This window comes from Ischnura elegans (assembly GCF_921293095.1).
Source record: "Ischnura elegans chromosome 13 unlocalized genomic scaffold, ioIscEleg1.1 SUPER_13_unloc_3, whole genome shotgun sequence".
Taxonomy (NCBI): domain Eukaryota; kingdom Metazoa; phylum Arthropoda; class Insecta; order Odonata; family Coenagrionidae; genus Ischnura; species Ischnura elegans.
This window is the reverse complement of record NW_025791659.1, coordinates 9,076,997-9,098,950: the sequence shown is the minus strand read 5'-3', so window position 1 is coordinate 9,098,950 and position 21,954 is coordinate 9,076,997. Positions and strand designations below refer to the sequence as shown.

General features: G+C 39.0%; 1 protein-coding gene across 1 annotated transcript in view; it reads left to right on the top strand.

Annotated features, from left to right (window-relative positions):
* LOC124172810 overlaps positions 1–21,954 on the top strand; it is a 113,505-nt gene that overhangs the window by 25,719 nt on the left and 65,832 nt on the right. The window contains exons 6-8 of the mRNA XM_046552296.1: positions 7,218–7,255; positions 16,137–16,273; positions 19,376–19,530. Coding sequence (XP_046408252.1) covers positions 7,218–7,255; positions 16,137–16,273; positions 19,376–19,530 — 330 coding nt within the window. The remainder of the gene's footprint in view (positions 1–7,217; positions 7,256–16,136; positions 16,274–19,375; positions 19,531–21,954) is intronic.

Below are 21,954 nucleotides of genomic sequence, written 5' to 3'. Positions count from 1 at the left end.
GCCGTTTTTTCTTCACGTCTGAAGAACCGCCAGGATAGCCACTCTTCTTCGTGGACATTTTTTTCGGTTGGCATCAGAAAAATGAACGGATAATGGGTAAATGAGGCGATAATTATTCGCTCAGACGCATATTTAACATACGCTACCCACGCCAACCTTTTCTGTCGAGCAAAAATTACCAATCGCATTAATATAGTATTATTTACTATACATCAGATGCGCTTGCGTCCTATTCGCCATTCATTTTTTTTTCGCCGCGCATAATTTGAACAACGTTATCGCGAAGCAATAACGACGTTAAATGATCAAGGGTTTCAATTTTTGGGCAACGTTATCGTGAAACAACGTTAAACGGGACGACGTTAAACGAGGACACACTGTACCTTAAAACCCTGAATAAGCCGTGAATTTCGTCTACCATGAAAAATCCTGGAAGATGCCGTGAATTTCGCGTCATAAAACCTTAGAAATCTCTCAAACTATATTGTAGAGCTACGATTGACAGATGAAAAGAAAAATCGATGTTTCGACCATGTTTCAAGGTTGAGTCACGTGCAGACACTGTCCACGGATTCATCTGCACAGTAATACTCTAAGCGCAATTATTAATTGGTCCTTGTGCCATTATATAAATAAGAAGGACATTATATTTTAATCGAAAACGCAGGTCCAAGAAAAATTTTATCACCGACGGCTAATTCGCGAGGCAATAGGATAGTTTCCTTCATCAAAGAAAACGAAAGGCATTGATTGGGATTCGTTACCCACCATTAGTGTATTCATAATGTACAAGTTATTTGGTTTTAGAAATTCCAGTTTCCTAAAATCCTGATTTTATGATCGTAGAACTATGAATGACAGATTAAAAGAAAAATGGATATTTTGATCATATTTCAAGGTCAGTCACGCGCAGACATGGCTACGAATTTATCTACACGCGTATATTTGAAGTGCAACTATTGGTCCGTGTGCCATGATGACACATTGACCTTAAGCCCGTACCAAAGCCGGAAGACCGGTTACCAAAGTATACATTAACACTGCAAAAATTCAGAGTCTTCTTAACTTCCCTGGCACCATACTCACTCCATTTTCCCACTCGCAACCTTTAGCCGGAGCTGAATTTTACAAACGATATGTGACATCAGGAGGGATAGCACTTTGATTGCTACATTTGCATTCACGGTGTCCGTCGCGTTTGTTTAATTTTTGGTTAACGTGCGGCCAATGATCGTTGCACAATCAATATTTCTGCCTAAAATTGTTTGACTAAAAACCGTGAATTTGACGACATGTAGACCGTGAAAAACTGGAAAAAACCGTGAATTTTATATTTTAGTTTGAGTGGGAACCATGTAAATAATGTAATAGTGGAAGACTGGTAACCAAATCGTTCATTAACCCTGGCAAAAACTCAGACAATAGGGTAGTTTCCTTCATCAAAGAAAACGAAAGGCATTTATTGCGATTCGTTACCCACCATTAGTGTATTCATAATATACAAATTATTTCGTTTTATAAATACCAGTTTAGACGAATGGCAATGGTCCATTTTTATCCTCATTTGAAAAGGGCCAGATTGGCACCCATGCGATGCCACTCCACGTGACGTCACAGGGACCTAGAGAGGATAGGAGTTATACATCGTCTGAGGCTACCAATGCATGCATGAGGCGCAGAGCTCAGGGAAACATGTCTTAATAATCACTTATTAAAACTGGCAAAGGTCGGAAAGTTTTCTTCATTTGATAAGGTATTAATAATCCTTATTTAAGCCACGCACTACCAGCCAGCAGGGTACTCAGCTACCCGCTAGCAGCCTGCGTCGTATCAGCGCTTAACTCGCCTCGGGGTCACCTCACAGGGCGGCAGCTGGAACCAGAAATACGCCACACGGAAAGATTTCCCGGCATTCATACTTACGCGTCGCGTTTTCGCGCGCTTGAAAATTTTCACTTTTCATTTAATCGCGAAAAATAGATATCGTCATTTAAAAATCTAAAAGCGTGAAATACGTACTCCAGGAGTAATAATCTTTCGATTTAGGCAATAAAAAAATAATAGGAAACCACCCTATTCTTAATTTTCCTGGCACCCTGATCCCTCCATGTTCCCGTTCACAACCTTTAGCGGGAGCTGAATTTTGCTAACTATAGGTGGCGTCAGGAGAGATAGTTTTTTCATTCTTGTGTTTGCATTCAAGGCATCTGCTGCGTTTGTTAAATTATTAGTGAACTTGCGGCCGATGATCGGTGCGCGATCAATATCTCTGCCTAAAATAGTTTGTGTAAAAACCATGAATTTGACGACATCTCGACCGTGAAAACCTGGAAAAAACCGTGAATTTTATGAAATTATTCATTTAAATGAATTTCGTCATAAAACCTTAGAAATCTCTCAAACTTGATTGTAGAACTACGATGGACGGATTGAAAGAATAAAAGGATATTTCGATCATGTTTCAAGGTCGAGTCACGTGCAGATACACTCCACGCATTTATCTGCATACGTGTATTCGAAAGCGCAACTATTAATTGGTCCGTGTGTGCCATGACGGCACATTGACCTTAAGCCTGCGATTGGAAGACGTTAATCCTGGCAAAAAATCAGGCACTTCTTCACTTCCCTGCCACCCTGCTCTCTCCATTTTCCCACTCACACCCTTTTAGCCGGACATGAATTTTGCTAACGATAGGTGACGTCATGAGAGATAGCACTGTCATTGCTGCGTTTTTGCATTCAAGGCATCTGTTGCGTTTGTTAAATTTTTAGTTTAAGTGCGGCCGATGATTGTTACCTGATCAATATTTCTGCCTAAAATGTCTTATCTACAAACAGTGAATTTGACGACATCTAGACCGTGAAAACCTGGAAAAAGCCGTGAACTTTATATTTTAGTTTGAGTGGGAACCATGTGAGTATTACACACATTCCGACCGAAACACCCAACTGTAGATACCGACTCAAGGACGTTGGAATATGCTGGAGGCACTGATGAAAAATATAATTCGTGGATGGTTCTTAACGTGTTGACCACCATGATGTTTTTAGTAGATACAGTGAAACCTCTTTACATCGTAATGGAGGGGACCAAAATTTGGGCAATTTGATCTATGGAGGTTCACTATAGAGAGGTTTTAGTGATAGGCACCATTTTTTCATATCCTTCGGAAATGAAAGGCAATACACTCTTTATAACCATTACATATATTTATGTGTTTAAACAAACATGCATGCATCAGTGAACATACATTTATTATTTAATAATTACAGAAAGGGAGTGCTATCGCATGATTTTTACCATGATTCGAGAGGAAACGATGTGATCTCTCTTAACCCATTGGCTTAGTATTTTTTGGGCGTTTCCCTTACCGAGGATTACGATTTATTTCAGCCAAATAATTTAAATGAATAAAATTTTTTATCTACGCATATAATGTTGCTATTTACTTGAAAATTTCACTTATCTACAATGAAACAATTTTGAACGTTATTTAATTTTTTGTTACAAGAATTTTGAATTTACAAAGCGATATTATTAACAATAGCAAAATTGTAACTTTTTACAACAATTGTTGTAATAATGCAACAAAATGAAATTTTGAAGGTAAAATTGGAAAAAGTAATAGTGATATGTGTGTTTTTATATATATTTCTTTTTAACAGTGATCAAGTCACTGATATGGAAACAATCAAACGTTGAATTCATTTCAGGAAATCTGTAAAAAAAATTGACTTTTCAGTTCCTTGAGTGAAAGTTGCATCGTACTTTGTTTTATGCGTATTTAATGTTAAATGTATTTTTCTGGTTGATAGGTACTCTGAACAATTATATAAATTAATACTATTTAATGTAAATTACGTTACCTTCATGGTTTTTTGGTATGAAAATCCTTGAAGCATTCGGGTATTTGAAGAGCAACACAGCACTGCTCACACTCCCACCGACTTTCACTATATTTCAAACTGGAGACAGTATCCTGAGGAACTTTCACAAATGTTGTAAAACTTTATCCCAAATCTACCTCTCTTGTTGGGGTTATACTGTCTAAAACTAAGTCTGCCGCGAAACTTCATAAGGCTTTCATCAACAGCAAGATTTTGTGAAGGGCAATATATAGACTGAAATTTTATGTTCACGTAGGTACTGAATGATGGGAGAAACTTTTCTTAGTCTGTCATTTTCATTGAGAGTTGAATCAGTGAAATGCAAAAATGTAGACAGCAATAGAAAGCGTCGTTAGGGCATTACTTTACCGAAGAAAGGAGTTTCAGTGACCGCTCGCGGACTCCATTACTTTTGAATTTTATTTTTCTTCACCTGTGCCATCAAAACACACAATGCAAAATATGCTCATAATTCTTCAGCAGTGGTTGGAAACAATTCGCCCGTCAAACTACTTCTGTGATTCATCTGTAGCAAATCTGTTAGTCTGTTGGCAGATCAACTACCAAAAGTCAAGTTGCAAAAAAGCGTAAAAAAGTCCCGTTCATTGGCATTTTCCGGTAAGCCGAAGCACTCTCGAGTTGATGCCAGTTGCACCACAAAAATTAAACTTTTTCACGAGGTTATTACGTGTATTCCACATGCAGCTGTTTTCCTTTACTTTTTTTCTTGACTGGTTGACGCTCAACCTCTTCTTCACTAGAGTCCTCGCTACCTGTCTCACAGTCCGCGGTTTCATTGGTGCTCTCTCGCTCATCGGACGAATCTTCATCACCATACTATCACTCTCAAACAGAGCATTCTCGATAACGGTACCCTCACAGTAATTCACTTTTCCGCTTGCCATTTACGCAAGGAGCACAAACACTGACGAAACAAAGCCTTACGTGCTTCCGAACTGACCATCTGAATGCCAAACCCAGGGTTTATATAGCCGTTGAGAAGAGAAGAATGTCTTACAATGTAATTTGTTCTGATAATGAAACGTGAGCAACAAAGTTCTGAGTAAGAAGCAAATTGATAGAAAAAGCGAACGATAACAAAGTAATTGCTTCTCACCAATTTCAACCCAGAAAAGAAGGTTCTCAAATAACTGCGTATTATAATGACAGAGACATGAATCCGATATCAAAACACAATTGTCAGCAAAGTATAAAGAAATAAAACACCTGTATAAGGATCAGGTGAGGCACCTGCAGTGGAAGTGAAACACAACACTACATCAACATTGATAGTAAACCGATAGGAGATTTTGAAAGGGAGACGGGCCTCTGCGGCCATCTGCGGGAGAAAGAGAGGTTCATAATCCGAAATGAACTGCTCACTTGCAAGGCAATAATACTAAGTGAATCGTGAAATTGATAACTAGACATTACAAAGTAATATCATTACAGTCGTCTGTCAGTCTTGTCATAAACGCACGAAGCAAAATTTCAGTCATTTCAATGGGTACGTCAGATTCCACGAAAACGAAGTCGTCTCGTTTATGCGTCCTTCTTATCGTCAGCAGAGATGAATAAGCAGTCAACAAATCTCCTCCAATAAATACTAAAGGTAATCACTTTGAAAACAATTGCATAAACAGTGAATAGTAAGTGCCTATGACAGGCAACGGGTAGGCCTTCATCTGTAAGTAAAAATAACTGGCGGAAAGACGCACCCCTAAAAATGGCAGTTATACATTTCGAGGTAAAGAGTAAAAACACTGGAAAATGATAACTGCAAATGAATTTGACCTAAAGAACAATGTTTCTGTGATACAAATGTTAAGATTTCATCTAAATAATTTATTCCGTTAATTAATTAGGCGTGTTGAAAGACAGCGCTGCATTCAACCGGCGAATCGCCGGCTCTTTAGTTTACGGCAAAGTCCCGCAGGCCGGCGAATCGCCGTCTCTTTAAGCCAATGGGTTAAATAAACAGTCACTTAAAAAGATTTGGATAGTTGAATACCTGTTCTCTTATTTACTGTTAGGTATGCTCACACATGAAACAAAGTGGCGGTAACTAATGATTAACGTGAAAATTACAGCACATTAAAGGTGCATAAGAATAAAAAAAAAATAAGCTTGAAACATTTATCGCTGAAAATGTCATTCCATGTACGTAATCGCGGCTGCATTAATGGTCCCTAGTTGTCTCGGTACAATTTGCAGAGGTAGTTAGGCCATATCGGGGGTGTCTCCTTGGTGTAATAAGTGGATGTTTTACGAAATAAAGAGGTTTACTACAATGAGGTTCGCCTATAAATTTACACGTAAATCTGACAGGACCGTAGGGGTGGTATGAAGTATGGTGGTTTATGATGTAAAGAGGTTCACTACATAGATGTTTTACTGTATCAATGTTATAGTTAAAGAGGGTAATTATTATTTTACTAGTGGAGTAGCCTATACCTGTTCGTTTCACTGAATTGTTGAGGCCTTTACTTTGTAGAGTTCGATTTTATGGTTGGAAGAAAATTACAGTGCAACCTCGATATAACGACACCCCACGGTGCACTAATAAACACTCGCTACAGCGAATTGTCGCTATACCGGAGGTGGAGCAAATAACAGCCAATATACCTGTTGCGAACAGATATACAGGAACAGGAGTGGTGCGGCGACAGATAAACATCTATCCGATAAACGTAAAAGCATAAATCCAGACGAAAGGCGATGTTTTTTTGCATCACTAAATTTCCTTACTCAAATAACGACCAACTATTCAAATAATTTATAAGCGCCGCCCTGAATAAAAATCATGCAAAGCATTGTTTCGTCAATCATTATATTTATCGAATGACAGTTTACCACATAAATTTGAGACTGAGCACTCCATTAACTTCATTTCTAACAGATCGCTAGCAATTACAGAGGTTAAGGAGTCTTGATGAAAGTCTTCCGGCGGTGAAACCTTCGCTATGGCGAGAGCCAACACCGAAAGGGTCTTGTAAGAACGAATTTTTTAACACGCTTATTATAGGGTCAATTGACGGTGCATCGGCTATCTCTCGTAATAGCGGGGGTGTCGCTATAGCTCGTACTTGCTTTAACGAGGTTCCACTGTACTTTGCTTTTCTACAAAACACACACTTCATTGCCGATTAGTTTCTGTACACTGTACCATTTTCAAGACTGGAAAGTACCATTTTCAATAAAGTGTTTGTTTTGTAGAAAAGCAAAGTAATTTTCTTCCAACCATATACCTGTTCATTGTAATTAGCTAGGTTCAGGTTGTTGAGAGAGGATGTCTATTGTCTTGCTAATATTTCTGGTTTTCTTTACAGATTCAGGAGAGAGAATACGGAAGCTCCCAGCATCACAGGTAACGTATATCGTTGTCGCAGCTATGGTTTAAGTCTATTATAAGTTTATATCTCTGCAATAATTCATTGTACAGTGAGTCCTCGTTCTGTGTCACCCCGTTTAACGTCATTTCGCGATAACGTCACGAAAATTTTGAGACCGTCATTTGTTCATCGCACCTACGCTTTGCGGTAACGTCAAGTCTTTTAAATTTTGTGCGAAAAAAAAGGCGAAGCGGCGGGCGTTGCAGGTTATTCGTTTTGTGGGTGGTAATATAGTCAGTCTAAGCAAAGTGTAAAACGGTGTGTTTATTCCTAATTGCGATTACGGTTTTAGTAAAAATTTCTGCAAAATGAATTCTTGCGTAGGTGCGTAAGGTTTTACTTGACATAATGGTTTTCAGGAACCTAAAATGTGATTTCAAGGCATTTTTCCGAGCAGAACTTGGAGTCTTTGCCGTCACTCTTTTTGCCGAGTTCACAATAATTTTGGTTCCTGTAACTGCGACAATGTTTCAGCGATGATGATGCCCAGGCTTCGCTCGCCCGGGCGACCACCATAGCGAAGCCGAAAAGCAAATGCGGGAGGATACAAAAATGGAGAAGGATTTACGTCACTGCTGCTATTGTCGTTGATGAAGACAGGAACTCGTATTTATGCCATAGTTTGGCATTCCCATCGTAAAAATGCCCCAGATATGATACGCTAACATTTTTTTCGCATAGGAATTGTCAGGTCTAGGAGCCGATATTCACTTTTTACATTGTTTCTTATGGGATATTATGTTTCGATTAACGTCATTTCGTTTATCGTCACATTTTTCAGGAACGGTAAGTGACGTTAAACGTGGACTCACTGTATTCCATTCAGGAATATTTATACTTAAACTTTACGAATATAGTGATGTGACTTTTAAATGTGTATCTAAATGATGAATTGTTTTCATTTATTTTTTCTGATGACATTCTCTTGAATTATTTAGCATGGCACGAATGAATGGAGACATTACCGTAGAATCCTGATTTAACCCGTTAACGCCTAGTGGTACAAAATGGTACCAGCTGGGAGTGCAGTGCTAAACGTAACTTTTTTGTCATTTATCGAAACTTAATAGGGATATTGATAGTTTTAAATTAATAAGAATATTTTCATAAACATTTTTCCGAAAAGTTTGCTATATTAAAGCTGTAAATAATGCATTTAGAGCCGTTTAAAAATTGAGAATTATCAGCTAGCCTTAAAAACGGAATTATTTAGAGCAAGCATTACGATTTTCATTACTTTCGCCTTCTGTGCTGTTAATACAAAAGTTTTATTATGTAATTATGATTGTTACAACATTTAAACATTTTTATATCATATAAAGTATGGTTATTAGATGTGAGCCTAATATTTGGGATGTTATGATGCAAAACATTTTGGTGGTACCGTATGGTACCACTAGGCGTAACTAGTAGTGGTTGTAAATGGATAAATTTTGCACCTAAGGACTCAGCATTTCATTGACATTTAAGTACATGATTACCACAAAAATCGCAGAAACTTTTTAATTCAGGCGTTTGAGGGTTAATGTTTTTCAGGGGCGACAAAATTTAGAGAAACACTAAACGAGGACCTGCCATTTTTTTTTCAGGTTTTAGGGTCTGTAATGATTGGAATGGCTTTCTATTAAAATATAATATATTTTAGAGTCAGTAGAAGGTGCCACACAGTGGAATAGCCAGGGATTTCATTTGGGGGGTCCAAAACCAGGGGAAAAATTGAAAAAAGGTTAGAAAGTAGAGGGTTTTAACTAATTTTAACACATGCGGGTGTATGCCGCGTGTCGTACTGGAGATTGCCCCGACGTTTCGCGACCGACTGCTGGTCATTTCATCAAGGGAATAATGCTGGGATTTGGTGTTTTTGCTGCCTTTTTATATATTTCAGGTGGGAGGGGTGGGCGGATGGTGTGGGGAGTTAGAACTGGAGGGGGAAGATAACGAAATGCTGCGGATGACTCGGTTCCAAGTACTGCTGAATCTTAATCCGGTATCTCTATTATAGTTGTTCTTGTTCTTCTTTATTTCTATGGCCTCGCGGATGAGTCGGGCTTTAAAATGTTTAACCCTCGCGATGACTCTTGATTTTTCGAAGTGGATCGCGTGTCCGGTGGCTTCGTGCTCCGCTACGGCTGACTTTTAAGAGTGACCCAGTCGAATGGCCCGCTTGTGCTCTTCTATACGAGTTTTGACCGGTCGTCCCGTTTCCCTGATGTATTTCTTCTCGCACGGGATTTCGTATGGTGGTATGGTGTTTGAAGGAGGCGACCGACAGCTGAGGTCATTTGCGCCATGAGGGAAGGGTGTGGAAGGAAGGGTGGAGAGAAACCTGGCGCCCGCATTAGCCTGCTCTTAACGAAAGGCGCCAAGGGGACCACGGCTCAATGTCCCATCCGACGGACGGAGTGTTGCGCTTGAAATGTCCTCAACACAACATTCAAGCAGAGATCGGACAGTCTCTGAAAGTTCTCTGCCACTGCCGGGATATGAACCCGAACCCACCAGGTGGAAAGCCAACACTAGCCACCACGCCAACCCGATCCCCATGAATTAATTTTGGATTAGACTGCCATCAGTTATCCGGGGCTGAAATTTCCTGAAAAATTTTTCTCTGCCCTCTATAGTACATTTTTAATAATTAGGGGAGAGACTCCACATACGGTATAGACTGCACACTCCCTACTGTCGTCGTCAAAATGATATGCCGCTGTACTTTGCAAAGAGTCTAGCCGGTTAAGATGGTGAAAAGTGCCCCCAGAAATTTTGGAAAAAATATACACTTAAGGTGCATCCAAAATTATGCGTTTCCTCAAAGTTTCAGACCTCAACAATGGAAAATAACCCCAAAAAAAATTGAAACACGATTTTTAGTTTTTTAACCATATCTCCAGTTTTTATTTTTGTATAATCGTTTTCTTGACTTTAAAGTGTATATTAGGGATGGTCGGATCGGATACCTCAGATCCAACGCTATGTCGGATCGGAACGCTATTCGCTAATGGGTTAACGTCCCATCCGACGGACGGAGTGTTGCGCCTGAAATGTCCTCCACACAATATTCAAGCAGGGATCGGGCAGTCTCTGAAAATTCTCTGCCACTGCCGGGATTTGAACCCGAGCCCGCCGGGCAGGAGGCCAATACTCCTTCAATTTGAAGTGGCATCCTATCCTTGGCATTTCCCAGAAGGTGTGTAGTAAAAAAAAAAGGTGGCAAAACACCAAATCCCAGCATCATTCCCTTGATGAAGCGACCAGCAGTCGGTCGCGAATCGTCGGTGCAATCTCCAGTACGACACGCGGCATACACCCGTATGTGACTTATTTTTAATCATCATGAGCCGCGAAAGCTTCAATCAAGTAATTTTTAACACTTTTAACAAATGGAAACAACTTCGTTTTTCAAAGAAAACTTTTGTTAATACAGGCATCCCCCGAGTTACGTATGTCTCGACTTACGTAAATCCGTACTTACGTTTGTGATAACTGTATTTCAAATGATTGCGTTAATTTTCGAATGCGAGCGCGAAGAAGTAGATATTCGCTCGTACTACCTATGGTAGAAAAAATGTCGAATAGTTATCGAGTTTTTTACGTGCTAAAAATAACAAAGTGACCCATTTTTGTCATTCCTCGAAGGAATTTTCATTAATTTCTGTAGAAAAATCGCTTATAAATCCCAAGTCAGCAATCAACGTTAAAATTTGCAATTCTAGCGATGGATGTGGTTGCGCTCATTCCTGTACGATACAGCTTGTTACAAAGCATACACACCCGAACTCCGACTTTCAACAATTTAAAAATTGTATCCTTTAAGTTTTGACATGTCCATCTGTGGAATTAAAAGAAAATGAAGTTCGAGCAGAAATCTTTATTGCGGAAAAGTTGTTTAGTACCCACGTAACGGCATTGAGTGTTGGCAATGAACGCTGCGAAAAAGTTGACACACAATATTAATTGCGTAATTGTTTACATGTTTCTGGCAGTTACCGTGTTGTATTTTGCAAAGATTTTATTAAGCTGCATTTTCTCTCATATTGTGTGCAAATGTGAATGAATATTGCGTCATTGAAAGCTTTTCCCCACTAACTTTGTTGCCCGTCAATGACGGAGGTGGCTGAATAAAATCTCACTTTTAATTAGCTTCGTGCTTTGGAAATACTCTTCGATGTTTCCAGCGAAGTAAATATTCAAATGATGATATTTTCACGTTATTTTATTGAGATATGAGAGAATGAAAGTATGTTTCCGTGTGTGAAAGATTGAGGGTATGTGCGTGTGAATGTATATAAGAATATAGTAATTTACTGGTTTTTTTTTGTGTGTTATTTGCTCGTAATCCTAGACACTCCTACGTGTATTAACTGTGACAGTGAAACCACCATATTTATCAATCAACGTAATATATAAAAGGCAGAAGATATACAGTAGACTCTCTTTAATACGAACAACGTTGTTACGAAGTTCTCGTTATTACGAAGCAAATCGTTGGTCCCATCGAAAAGGCCTATCCAAGCTATAGTAAAAGAAACGTTATTACGAAATTTTCGTTTTTACGAAATTACAAACCTAAGTCCCGGTCCCGGCGGTTGCAATATGAACTTTATTACGAAGTTACACGCACAAGTCACGGCATTTAGGTGGATATTCACAACACTTAAGTTTTAATAATCGCGCCACGTTATTCTCGTGTACTATGCTTAAGAGCGTCAATTATGGTTCTTTATTCAGTCTACGCGCTACATCATATAACAGCCTTCATTCCTGTGAAGTCGTGGTGACCCACTCATAACCGTTAGTAAATGGGATGTACAGTCAATCCTCTTCCTATGCACATTCGATGTACGAATTTTCAGAGATACGAGCATTCAAAACTTTCAAATTTCAAATTTGGCGCCTTTCGATTTGGCCGATACTACGCGGTTTGGCGCTGTGAAACTCTCACTGTAATCACCATCTGAATAAGGTATCATTGAATCTGGTGTGAATTTAGGAACTGTTCAGCGTTTCGCCCGTTCTTCGTTACCGCGGGGAGACATTTTCTCGGCTCCGGATGCATCGCAGGCCCCGATGGATCAGGTCGCCACAATCGTGAGTTAGCGCATACGTGTAATGCAGTGTTGCATCCCGCAGGATAACCGTACTCCTCGATAACTTACATGCAGTCCGGCTGGCGAAGGGTGTCCGATTACGGCACAATAGGAGGGGTGGATAATCCTGCGTCAGCACGGTTTAAAGTCAATCGCTGTCCCCCAAACGCACCTCACACCCTCGTCTAGTCATACAACGTTGTCAAATGCATATTCGAGCACCGAAATAAGCCTGACCAACCAAAATAAGCCCATTCTTCGAATCACAAGAACAAGTAATTATCCCTCTAGGTCCTTCACGCTCGTCGTCCCTTCCGGTTATTTTCTTCATGGAACACTTTGCAAGCGTTTCGCTTTCTTACCTGGCTCCCATACCCCCTACCCAGCCCATTGTCTGTTACTGGACAACTCTCGGTGGCCGGACTGTAATTTTATCAACCTTGGAACAAGGTCTTGGGGCGCATCTAGTTTGAACATCGGAGTTCATGTGTTCGGGAAGATATCAACCTTCGATATCGTCATGGCGCAGTCTTCTGTTGAAAAACTGAAACGAATTTTCTTGTTTATATATATTTCCGCGTAATTTAATAGCGTTTATAATACACTATTTCTTTCGACGATTCTTAAAAGAAACGTTCTTTCGAACTTCGTTATTACGAACCTCCGATTTTTCGGCCCCGTGAACTTCGTAATAACGAGAGTCTACTGTAATGATTAAAGGTAGGTAGACAATGCATTCTATGGGTCCTTAGATCGCAGTATGGCATAATGAATCAATTTAAGTATTCAGTTTAGTAATGTAGCGTTGAGATACCGTACTTTCCCGAATCCACGCGATCGGTCAACTCAGGGAATAATATTACGCATTTTGATTGGCAATACTCGAGATGCGACTCTCAGACTATATTAATGTTTATTGATTTTGCATCTAATAACGTAAGAATACGTGGAAGAGATCACCAATATCGAAGTGAATTGAATGAAACTTCACCAAGAATTTACCACGCATTTCTCCGCTGAGAATTTCACCGCACCGATCAAAATCTCTGAAGCACTAACGCAAAGGTTTGACTTACGTAAATTTCGACTTACGCAGAGTCTGCCGGAACGCATCTCTTACGTAACTCGGGGGATGCCTGTATATGAAATTGCAACATTTTGTTTTCTTTAATGATGAAGAAATCGAATAGATCGAATCTTTAGATCGAATTTGAAACTTTAAGTGTTTGGATAAGAAAGGGAGTGAAACATCACGTAAAGACAAATAACCCGGCTTGCGAGTTGAAGGTCCCAGTGCCACATTCGCGAGAGTATGCTGATGAAGAAGCATTCTTGGGTAGATTCAATCGACTCTTGCTAAAATTTCAATTTTCTTGTTGTTGAGCAGAAATTCAAATATTTCGATAATCATTTGAATCAACCACAATGAAAAAACATTTTATTGGGCAAAAATATCTAGTGTGGTAAAATTTTTTGCGCCTAAGTGAGAAAAAATGCAGAATTCGGAAACGCTAAATGAGGACAATTTTTACATTGCTCGTATAGGGAATGAATCGGTACCCCAAAAAATAAACACTATGTGCGGAAAATATTTTTAACATGTTTGAACATTTAATTTTTTTAAATATTGTTAGAAAGATCAGTCAATACATTAGTAAAAACGAAAAAAAATCTCATTTTTTTGACCGTCTTAACAATCAACTCCTAAAAACATATCTGTAAGATAAAGTTGAATTTTTTTTGTGAACTTTTCCAATTTTTTAATGTCCTATATGTTATCCGGGGCTGAGACAAATCCAAAGAGCCTATATATATTTTTCACCCTGGGCTCTGCGTGCCCCGAAACGCATGTTCCTGTCTCTTTCCCACTATCGTGTGAGTGTGTACCTTTCCTTTCATCCTTGTGTCCTCGTCCATTCCTTCCCTTGGTGAGTGGTGAGCTGCCCCAGTGCCATCTATTGGTTACTCTCGTGGGCCAAAGCAAAGGGAGTTTACTGTATATAAACCCCCGCCGAAATCATGGTAAATCTAAGCGTCCTGGTAGCGCAACTGGTAGAGCACCTGGCCGGCAACCAGGAGGTTCTGGGTACGTGTCCCAGTCAGGCTGCATTTTTACCCTCTGATTTCTGGCTTTTTCCATCTACCACAGCACCGTTGTCCTTGTCCTTTTTTCTATTCCATGTTCCTATCGCTTTCTGCCTGAATTTCACGTGAACGGCGGCTGGCGAAAGGTCGTTTCGTCTGAAAGCGGCCTCCATGTGGTGTAGTTTATATTGCGTTCAATGGACCGCACCCCTACATGCGGAAAACATTAAATGCGTAAACACAGTACAGTACTTTTTGCTTCCAATTATTGTTGCAAAAGTCACAGAAAACACCAACGGAGGTTGAAACTCATACTCGGATAACCTGTGCTGGGATTATCGGGGGTTTACTTTATCATAAATAATAGTAATGATATGTTTAAACTTCTCGAGATGCCGCGCGGGTAAGATTTTGTAATAGTGCCGACATTTCGAGTACCGACTTGTTACCCATTCTCACGGCTACGAAAAACGTCGGCGCTCTCATAAAATCTTACCTGAGTGGTATCCCGAGAAGAGTTTTTACATATTGTTTGCTGGGAAAGTGTTAAATCTTTCACAATAGTAATGATATTAAATTTCCTCCCAGTTAAGTAATAGGGTGATTTCCTATTATTTTTTTATTGCCTAAATCTAAAGATTATTACTCCTGGAGTACAAATTTCACACTTTTAGATATTAAATTACAATATTTTCGTGACTAAACGAAAAGTGAAAAATTTCAAGCGCACGAAAACGCAACGGCTAAGTAGGAATGATGGGAAAAAGTCCGTGTGACGTATTTCTGGTTCCCCCTGACGCCTTGTGAGGTGACCTTGGGGCGAGGCTTGAGCGCTGATACGATGCAGGCTGCTAGCAGGTAGCAGAGTACCCTGCTAGCTGGTAGCGCTTGGCTTAAATAAGGATTATTAATACCCTATCAAACGAAGGAAACTTTCCGACCTTAGCCAGTTTTAATGGGTGATCATTAAGAGTTGTTTCCCATAGCTCTGTGCCTCATGCATGCATTAGTAATCTCAGACAATGTAAAACTCCTATCTACTCGTATAGAAACTAGGTCCCTGTGACGTCACGTGGAGTGGCATCGCATGGTCGCCAATCTGGCCTTTTTTAAATGATGTTTAAATTGACCATTTACATTCGTCTGAACTGGGATTTCTAAAACCAAATAATTTTTATATTATGAATGCACTAATGGTGGGTAACGAATCGCAATCAATGCCTTCCGTTTTCTCTGATGAAGGAAACTACCCTATTAGAGCAGAGGCTATCTTTTTCCATCTCAAAACAGTGCATTCTCTCGTGCGTTCTGGCAATTCACCGCTTTGCAAGATGCAATTTTGACTGCGCCTTCGTACATACGTAAGATTTCGCAATGATGCGATCTGAGTAAAACGCCGTTAAGTTTAACTAGTACACCATTTACGGCACAAAATATAATTAATCAAGACCACTTCATTAATTTCCTTAGAAATTCCGTCATAAATTACAAATGTGTCAAGAAACTTTTTGTTCCTGGTTATTTCCTTGCATTAAATATCCTTACACATTTTTATCAATATTCTATCTCCTAGGCATAAATGCGTTTTCTTTGATGAAGGAAACTACCCTATTCTGTTTATAATATGTAACTTTGATCTAAATAAACCAAAGGTTATTGCTCACATTCTTCTCCTTTGACCTACCAGGCAAACGTGCCGGAGTCGGTTCGTCTGAAGAGCATTTTGTCGACGCTGCACGATGACAAGGCCACCAAGGCGATCAAGTACCTGTCGCACAGCTCCCAGCGCCAAGGCATCGCGTTCATGGCGATGAAGGATCGAAAGTAAGTCACCTCAACGCAACATATTACAGTAAAACCTCTTAAAGTATTTGTTCGGAGTGAAATGGAGATTGTAATCCAAGTACAGTAAAACCTCTTTGTATGGTAATGGAGGGGACCAAAATTTGGGCAATTTGATTTAAGGAGTTTCACTATAGAGAGGTTTCAGTGATAGGCACCATTTTTTTCATCTACATCAGAAATGAAAGGCACTACTGTGTTTCAAACCATTATATATGTGTTTAAACACACATGCATGCGTCAGTGAACAAATATTTATTATTTAATAATTACGGAAAGCAAGTGCTATCGCATGATTTTTTACCATGATTCAAGAGAAAACGATGTGATCTCTCTCAATTCAACAGTCACGTAAAATGATTAGGATAGTTGGATACCTTTTTTTCTTATTCACTGTTAGGTATGCTCTCATATGGAACAAAATGGCCATAACTAATGAAATTTCAGCATATTAAAGGTGTTCATTTTAGTTCAAAAAAAGGTTATTAGATGTATAATGGGTGTTTCACAAAGGACTTCGTGTAAACCACTAATGAGAGAACTAAGACTGTTAACTATTGCATCTATGTATATATATTGTGTAGCAATTTTGGTGAAAGAAAATATTCATAAATTTAATACTAATGAAGAATTTCACCCCTATGAAACAAGAAATGCATACAATATGCATGTAACTTTTCACAAAAAGAAGATATCTTCAAATAATCCTATGGTTATGGGTACCAAAATCTATAACTTACTACCTGACAGTGTGAAGTGTACAAAATCGACAAAAGTATTTAAAAAACTCTTAAAAGAGTATCTGATAATGAAATGTTATTATACTTAAAATGAATTCTTTAGTGATGATCACAAACAATGTTAAATTGAATCATTTTCTTTATGACCCATGTATACTGTGATGCTTATGTACTTTGTATCTAAATAATTATGTTGTACTTTATATACTGAAGAATCTGATACCTACATTTGTATGGTCTGCAGATAATAAATTATTATTATTATTATTACAGTGGAACTTGTTTAGTACGTTTCTGAAGGGACCACAAAAAATGAACGTACTAACCAGGAAAACGTGCTAATGAGGAAAGTAAAAAATAGCAGTCGGGGTTATTGCAATCTGTGGAAAAGTCGTCATAATAACAATTACTATCGGTAGTTCTCGTAGGATCGCCTTCCTGAACTCTTTTAACCTTTAAAATAAAGAAAATGGGCGCTACATTGAAAAACAATACTATGTGAATAAAAATCACAATGTTTCATAGATTTCCCGAAGACAGAAGACGAAGTACGGCGTCTTTCTCCCGTGATTTATCCTACATGTATTTATAGAAAGAGCACAAGTAAAGCTAAGTCATTTCTTTTTTGTCACAGCATACTCGGAGAATATAACAACAACCCTGAGTATGTCAACGGGTTGTTTTTAAACATCATAAAAATTGGACAAAATTATATTAACCTTAAATTAAGGCAACAACCGTACACATTTGCTTCTGGAATAAAGCCATATCGATCGATATATCGAATAATAACACGCAAGATTATTAGAATACGACGTAATTACAAGAAGATTTTATATTATACAGTTGAAATTTACTTTAAAAATTTGTTTAATGTCGTCTGCTTTCGTGCCGAGACCAAGTATTTTTAAGCTAAGCTTCGTGTGGAGATCCAGAGCATCGTCTGCTCCCGCAGCAGTAGTCAAATATGCACGTACTCCGTAGCATTGACGTCGTGCAGTACTGCTTTAGATAAAGTGGGAATTGGATAAGACTCATTTCTTCATCATGATAACTCGTGCAATAGCAACAATTGCCCACTCGTGAAATTTGTGCGCAATGGGCACTCTAGAGGCAACAGAAGGTGAGGAGCTCAGGGTGGGGAAAATTGGGGCTTCTCATTGGCTGCAGTTTTGCATAGTCAGACTGATTCCTGATAAATGGCCATGTTTGATTATTTATCACGTCATAAGAATTGAGAAATGCATTTGAATAAATCACGGGCGAAGAAAGATGTGTGGAATGAATGCAAGAATGTTAATGGCTAGTAATAATAAATTAAATCATGAATTCGGAGCTTTACGACCCTTAAGAAGATACTGGAGAACGAATTGCGGGTTGCGTCACGGCTAGCAATTAAGCGTACTAACCAGGAAATCGCAATTTTTTCAAACGTACTAACCAAATACTTTTGCCTGTATTTTGTTCTGATGGTACCGGGACCGAGAGAAATCGTCGTACTAAGGAGGAAAACGTACTAAGGAGGAACGTAATAACCAAGTACCACTGTATAAGAAAAAAAATATGGGTAAAACAATTATTACTGAAATTGTCATTCCATGTACGTAATCGCGGTTGCATTAATGGTCTCCAGTAATCTCGGTACGATTTGCAGAGGTAGTTATCGTAGTAGAAATCACCATTCTCACTTGACACTTCTAAAGAATCTTGATATTCATAATCATAACACGAGAAGCAGAGACAATTATGCTGTGAGACAACATAACCTTTGTATTTTTAATACTGGTCCTGTCACCATGAGTTGCAGGATTTATAATAACCTACCTGCCTCATTAAAAGATGAAAAGGTGAAAGGAAATTTCTCCTCTAAATTAAAGATGTACCTTTTAAACAATACCTTTTATTATATTGAGGAATTCCTCAATTCTTAATTGTTTTGTTGTAACTGTGTAACATTCTTTTATGTATTGTTCATTCAGAATCTCTTGTGTGAGTGTTTATCTTTTTTGACGGGTCCTATATATGTTTTTGCATATCTTTTGGCACCAATAAATTTATTATTATTATTATTATTTTTATTATGTTAGATCATGTCGGAGGTGTGATAAGTGGATTACGAGATAAAGAGGTTCACTCCAAAGAGGTTTGCCTATAAATTTACACTTAAATCAGACGGGACCGTAGGGGTGGTATGAAGTATGGAGGTTTATGATGTAAAGAGGTTCACTACATAGAGGTTTTACTGTAATAAAATTAATTCATTGCTAATTTTTTTCAAATGACTGGCCTTAACATCTACCGGAGAAGCGTGGGATCTTAATTTGGTGCTTGTCGATGTTTGCAGGGATGTGGAGAATAGGGCTGATGGTGGGACGACAACAGAAGGCGAGGGGAACGAGGAGGATCGTTCCTCGGGCGATGGACCCAAGAAGACGTACAGCAAAGGGCTGAAGAGTGACACTTCTCCAAAGAGAGCCTTGAAATGGATGCTGGGCACGGGTGAGTAATAGTAATATTATTTACAGCACAATCCCGATTATCCGGGCTAATAATGGGGAGGGACGGAACGGGTAATCAAGAAACACGGATAACCTAAACTTTCACTTTAATGTCTTGTAATAATAATGTCTTTTCATTTTCAAGCGAATTTAGGACGGCATTGTACTCTCTTACAATTAACTTGATTGACATTAACAAACATCCATGCCCTGGATGTTGGTCAATCCACCCAGGCAGGATTCGAACCCGTGACCTCTAGGTTAGCAGTCGGGGACTTTACCCATGCGCCACCGAGGCCGGCTTCATAGTTAATCTATAGTTATGTATCTATAGTTCAAATGTCGCTAATTGAGGCTTCCTATCATTAGGCTGGGAGACCTTTATGATACGCTAGTCATTGACTCAAACCATCCGGGCTCTACTCTGCTCACTTTATCTCTGCGGGTGAGCTGTTGTGGCCAAAGCAAGTGGGGATGAGGGGAGGGAGAGTTTCTCGACATTTGACTTTCCCTTGGCCAATCAGCAGACGGCAGGTGTGGCCTAGCGCTTCAGTTCAGGAAGTGTTTGGTTTGGGTCTTTGTAAGTTCCTGCTGTACAATGCGTAAAGACACGTCGTTCCCTCTACACAACTAAAAAATTCAACTACCGAAGGTTGCAATGGTTGGTTGTGAACTTAATCACTTGTATGATGAATATCCAACCTGTGCAGTTGCATTTTTATTCGTTGCGATCAAATCACAATGTTCAAAGTCGAATCTTATAAATACTGTATATGTATATGTGTGGCTAGAAAGCCTCAATATGTACAAACTGTTCCATTACTACCCAAAGCAATCATATAATGTGAACATATTTATTTTATGATTGTTGGGAGTGCAGCAGCTGTGTTTCTGAATTTACGGAAACGGTGAAATGTTTCATCTCCAAGTACAAAGATTTAAAATTAAAAGTGCAGCGGCAATGGTGAGCAATCATATATGATTTTTCATTGAAGGTATTATACTTTGTTCATTTCATCTCTGCGGGTGAGCTGGTGTGGCCGAAGCAAGCGGGGATGAGGGGAGGGAGAGTTTCTTGACACGTGACTTTGCCTTTGTCAATCAGCAGACGGCAGGTGTGGCCTAGCGCTTAAGTTCAGGAAGTGTTTGGTTTGGGTCTTTGTAAGTTCCTGCCGTACAATTTAAATGTCACGTCTTGCAAATTTACTTCACTGGACGTGCATGCATTAAGTTCATAATGAAGTAAGTCCTTGGCATGTGAAGGAGATGCGTTCCAAGACCTTGTTGAAAATACAAGGCAGGCATCAAAAACTGTAGTTAAGGCCTGATTACACGGTGCATTAACCCGTACGGGTTAATGTATGAATGCGTGTCTGTTTGCATGTCTGAATTCATGGACGTTTGCGTGAACGCGGAGCATGAATGAGCGGTTACACGGTACATGCGTTTGCACAAGTTTTCACACATTTTCTCGTAACGCGAGGCGTTTAGTTTTTGTTTATTCCCTTTACAGTGCGCAAAATTTAAATGTGAAAACAGTATCATTAGATAGGAAGCAGACGATACTTACCAGGAAATAATTCCCTTTTCGCTGTTTCCTGTAGGACCAGGAAATTTCACATACTGGTAATACCGTATATCTCCGAATATAGTCCCCCCTTTTTTTCCAAAAATGGCCGCGGAAAAGTAAGGGGGGGGACTATAATCGAGTGTAATCCAGTTTAGCATACTAAAGGTGACCGTAAAGTAATAAATAACGGCATAATGGCTAATGTTCTCGTAGTCTTTCTATTTGAGTATATTTATAAGGATTATAATCGGAGATATTAGTAAATACTGCCACGTTTTACCGGAAATTAAGACAATTTTTACCACAAATGTTGTACAGATACGATTATTCCGATTCAAATAGCATATCGAATATGCGTTTTCACGGAATCCATCGGGTAGCCGCTAATTTTTCTTGGAAAAGTATTGTTAGAATAATTCAATCGACACTGATCACTTAATGACGCAAAACAGTAAATAATTAAAATGAAAACTAAACACACACTATCATTACATTAATCGAACACTAGAATTGAATCAATGGTATATGTACCCGTCGCTCATTTAATAACTACACGATTTAAATAATTGCGAAAAATAAACATAAAGTGAACCTTTCGTGACGATTTAGCATTTCATTGCGTCCGTAGCTACTATACGTCCATGTGCCCGTGCGGTTCGTGTTTACAACCACTGCGACTTTAAACCAGAAGCGCCGGCATTACTGCATTTGATCGAAATACAGCGACTCAGCATCGAAAGTGTAATCAATTTATTGAGGAATATCTTCAATTCGTCAGGGTAAATAGGATCGATAAATTACGTCGCATAACGTTTCGCAATTATTTCCGCGATATTTTCTTTATTAAAAATAATT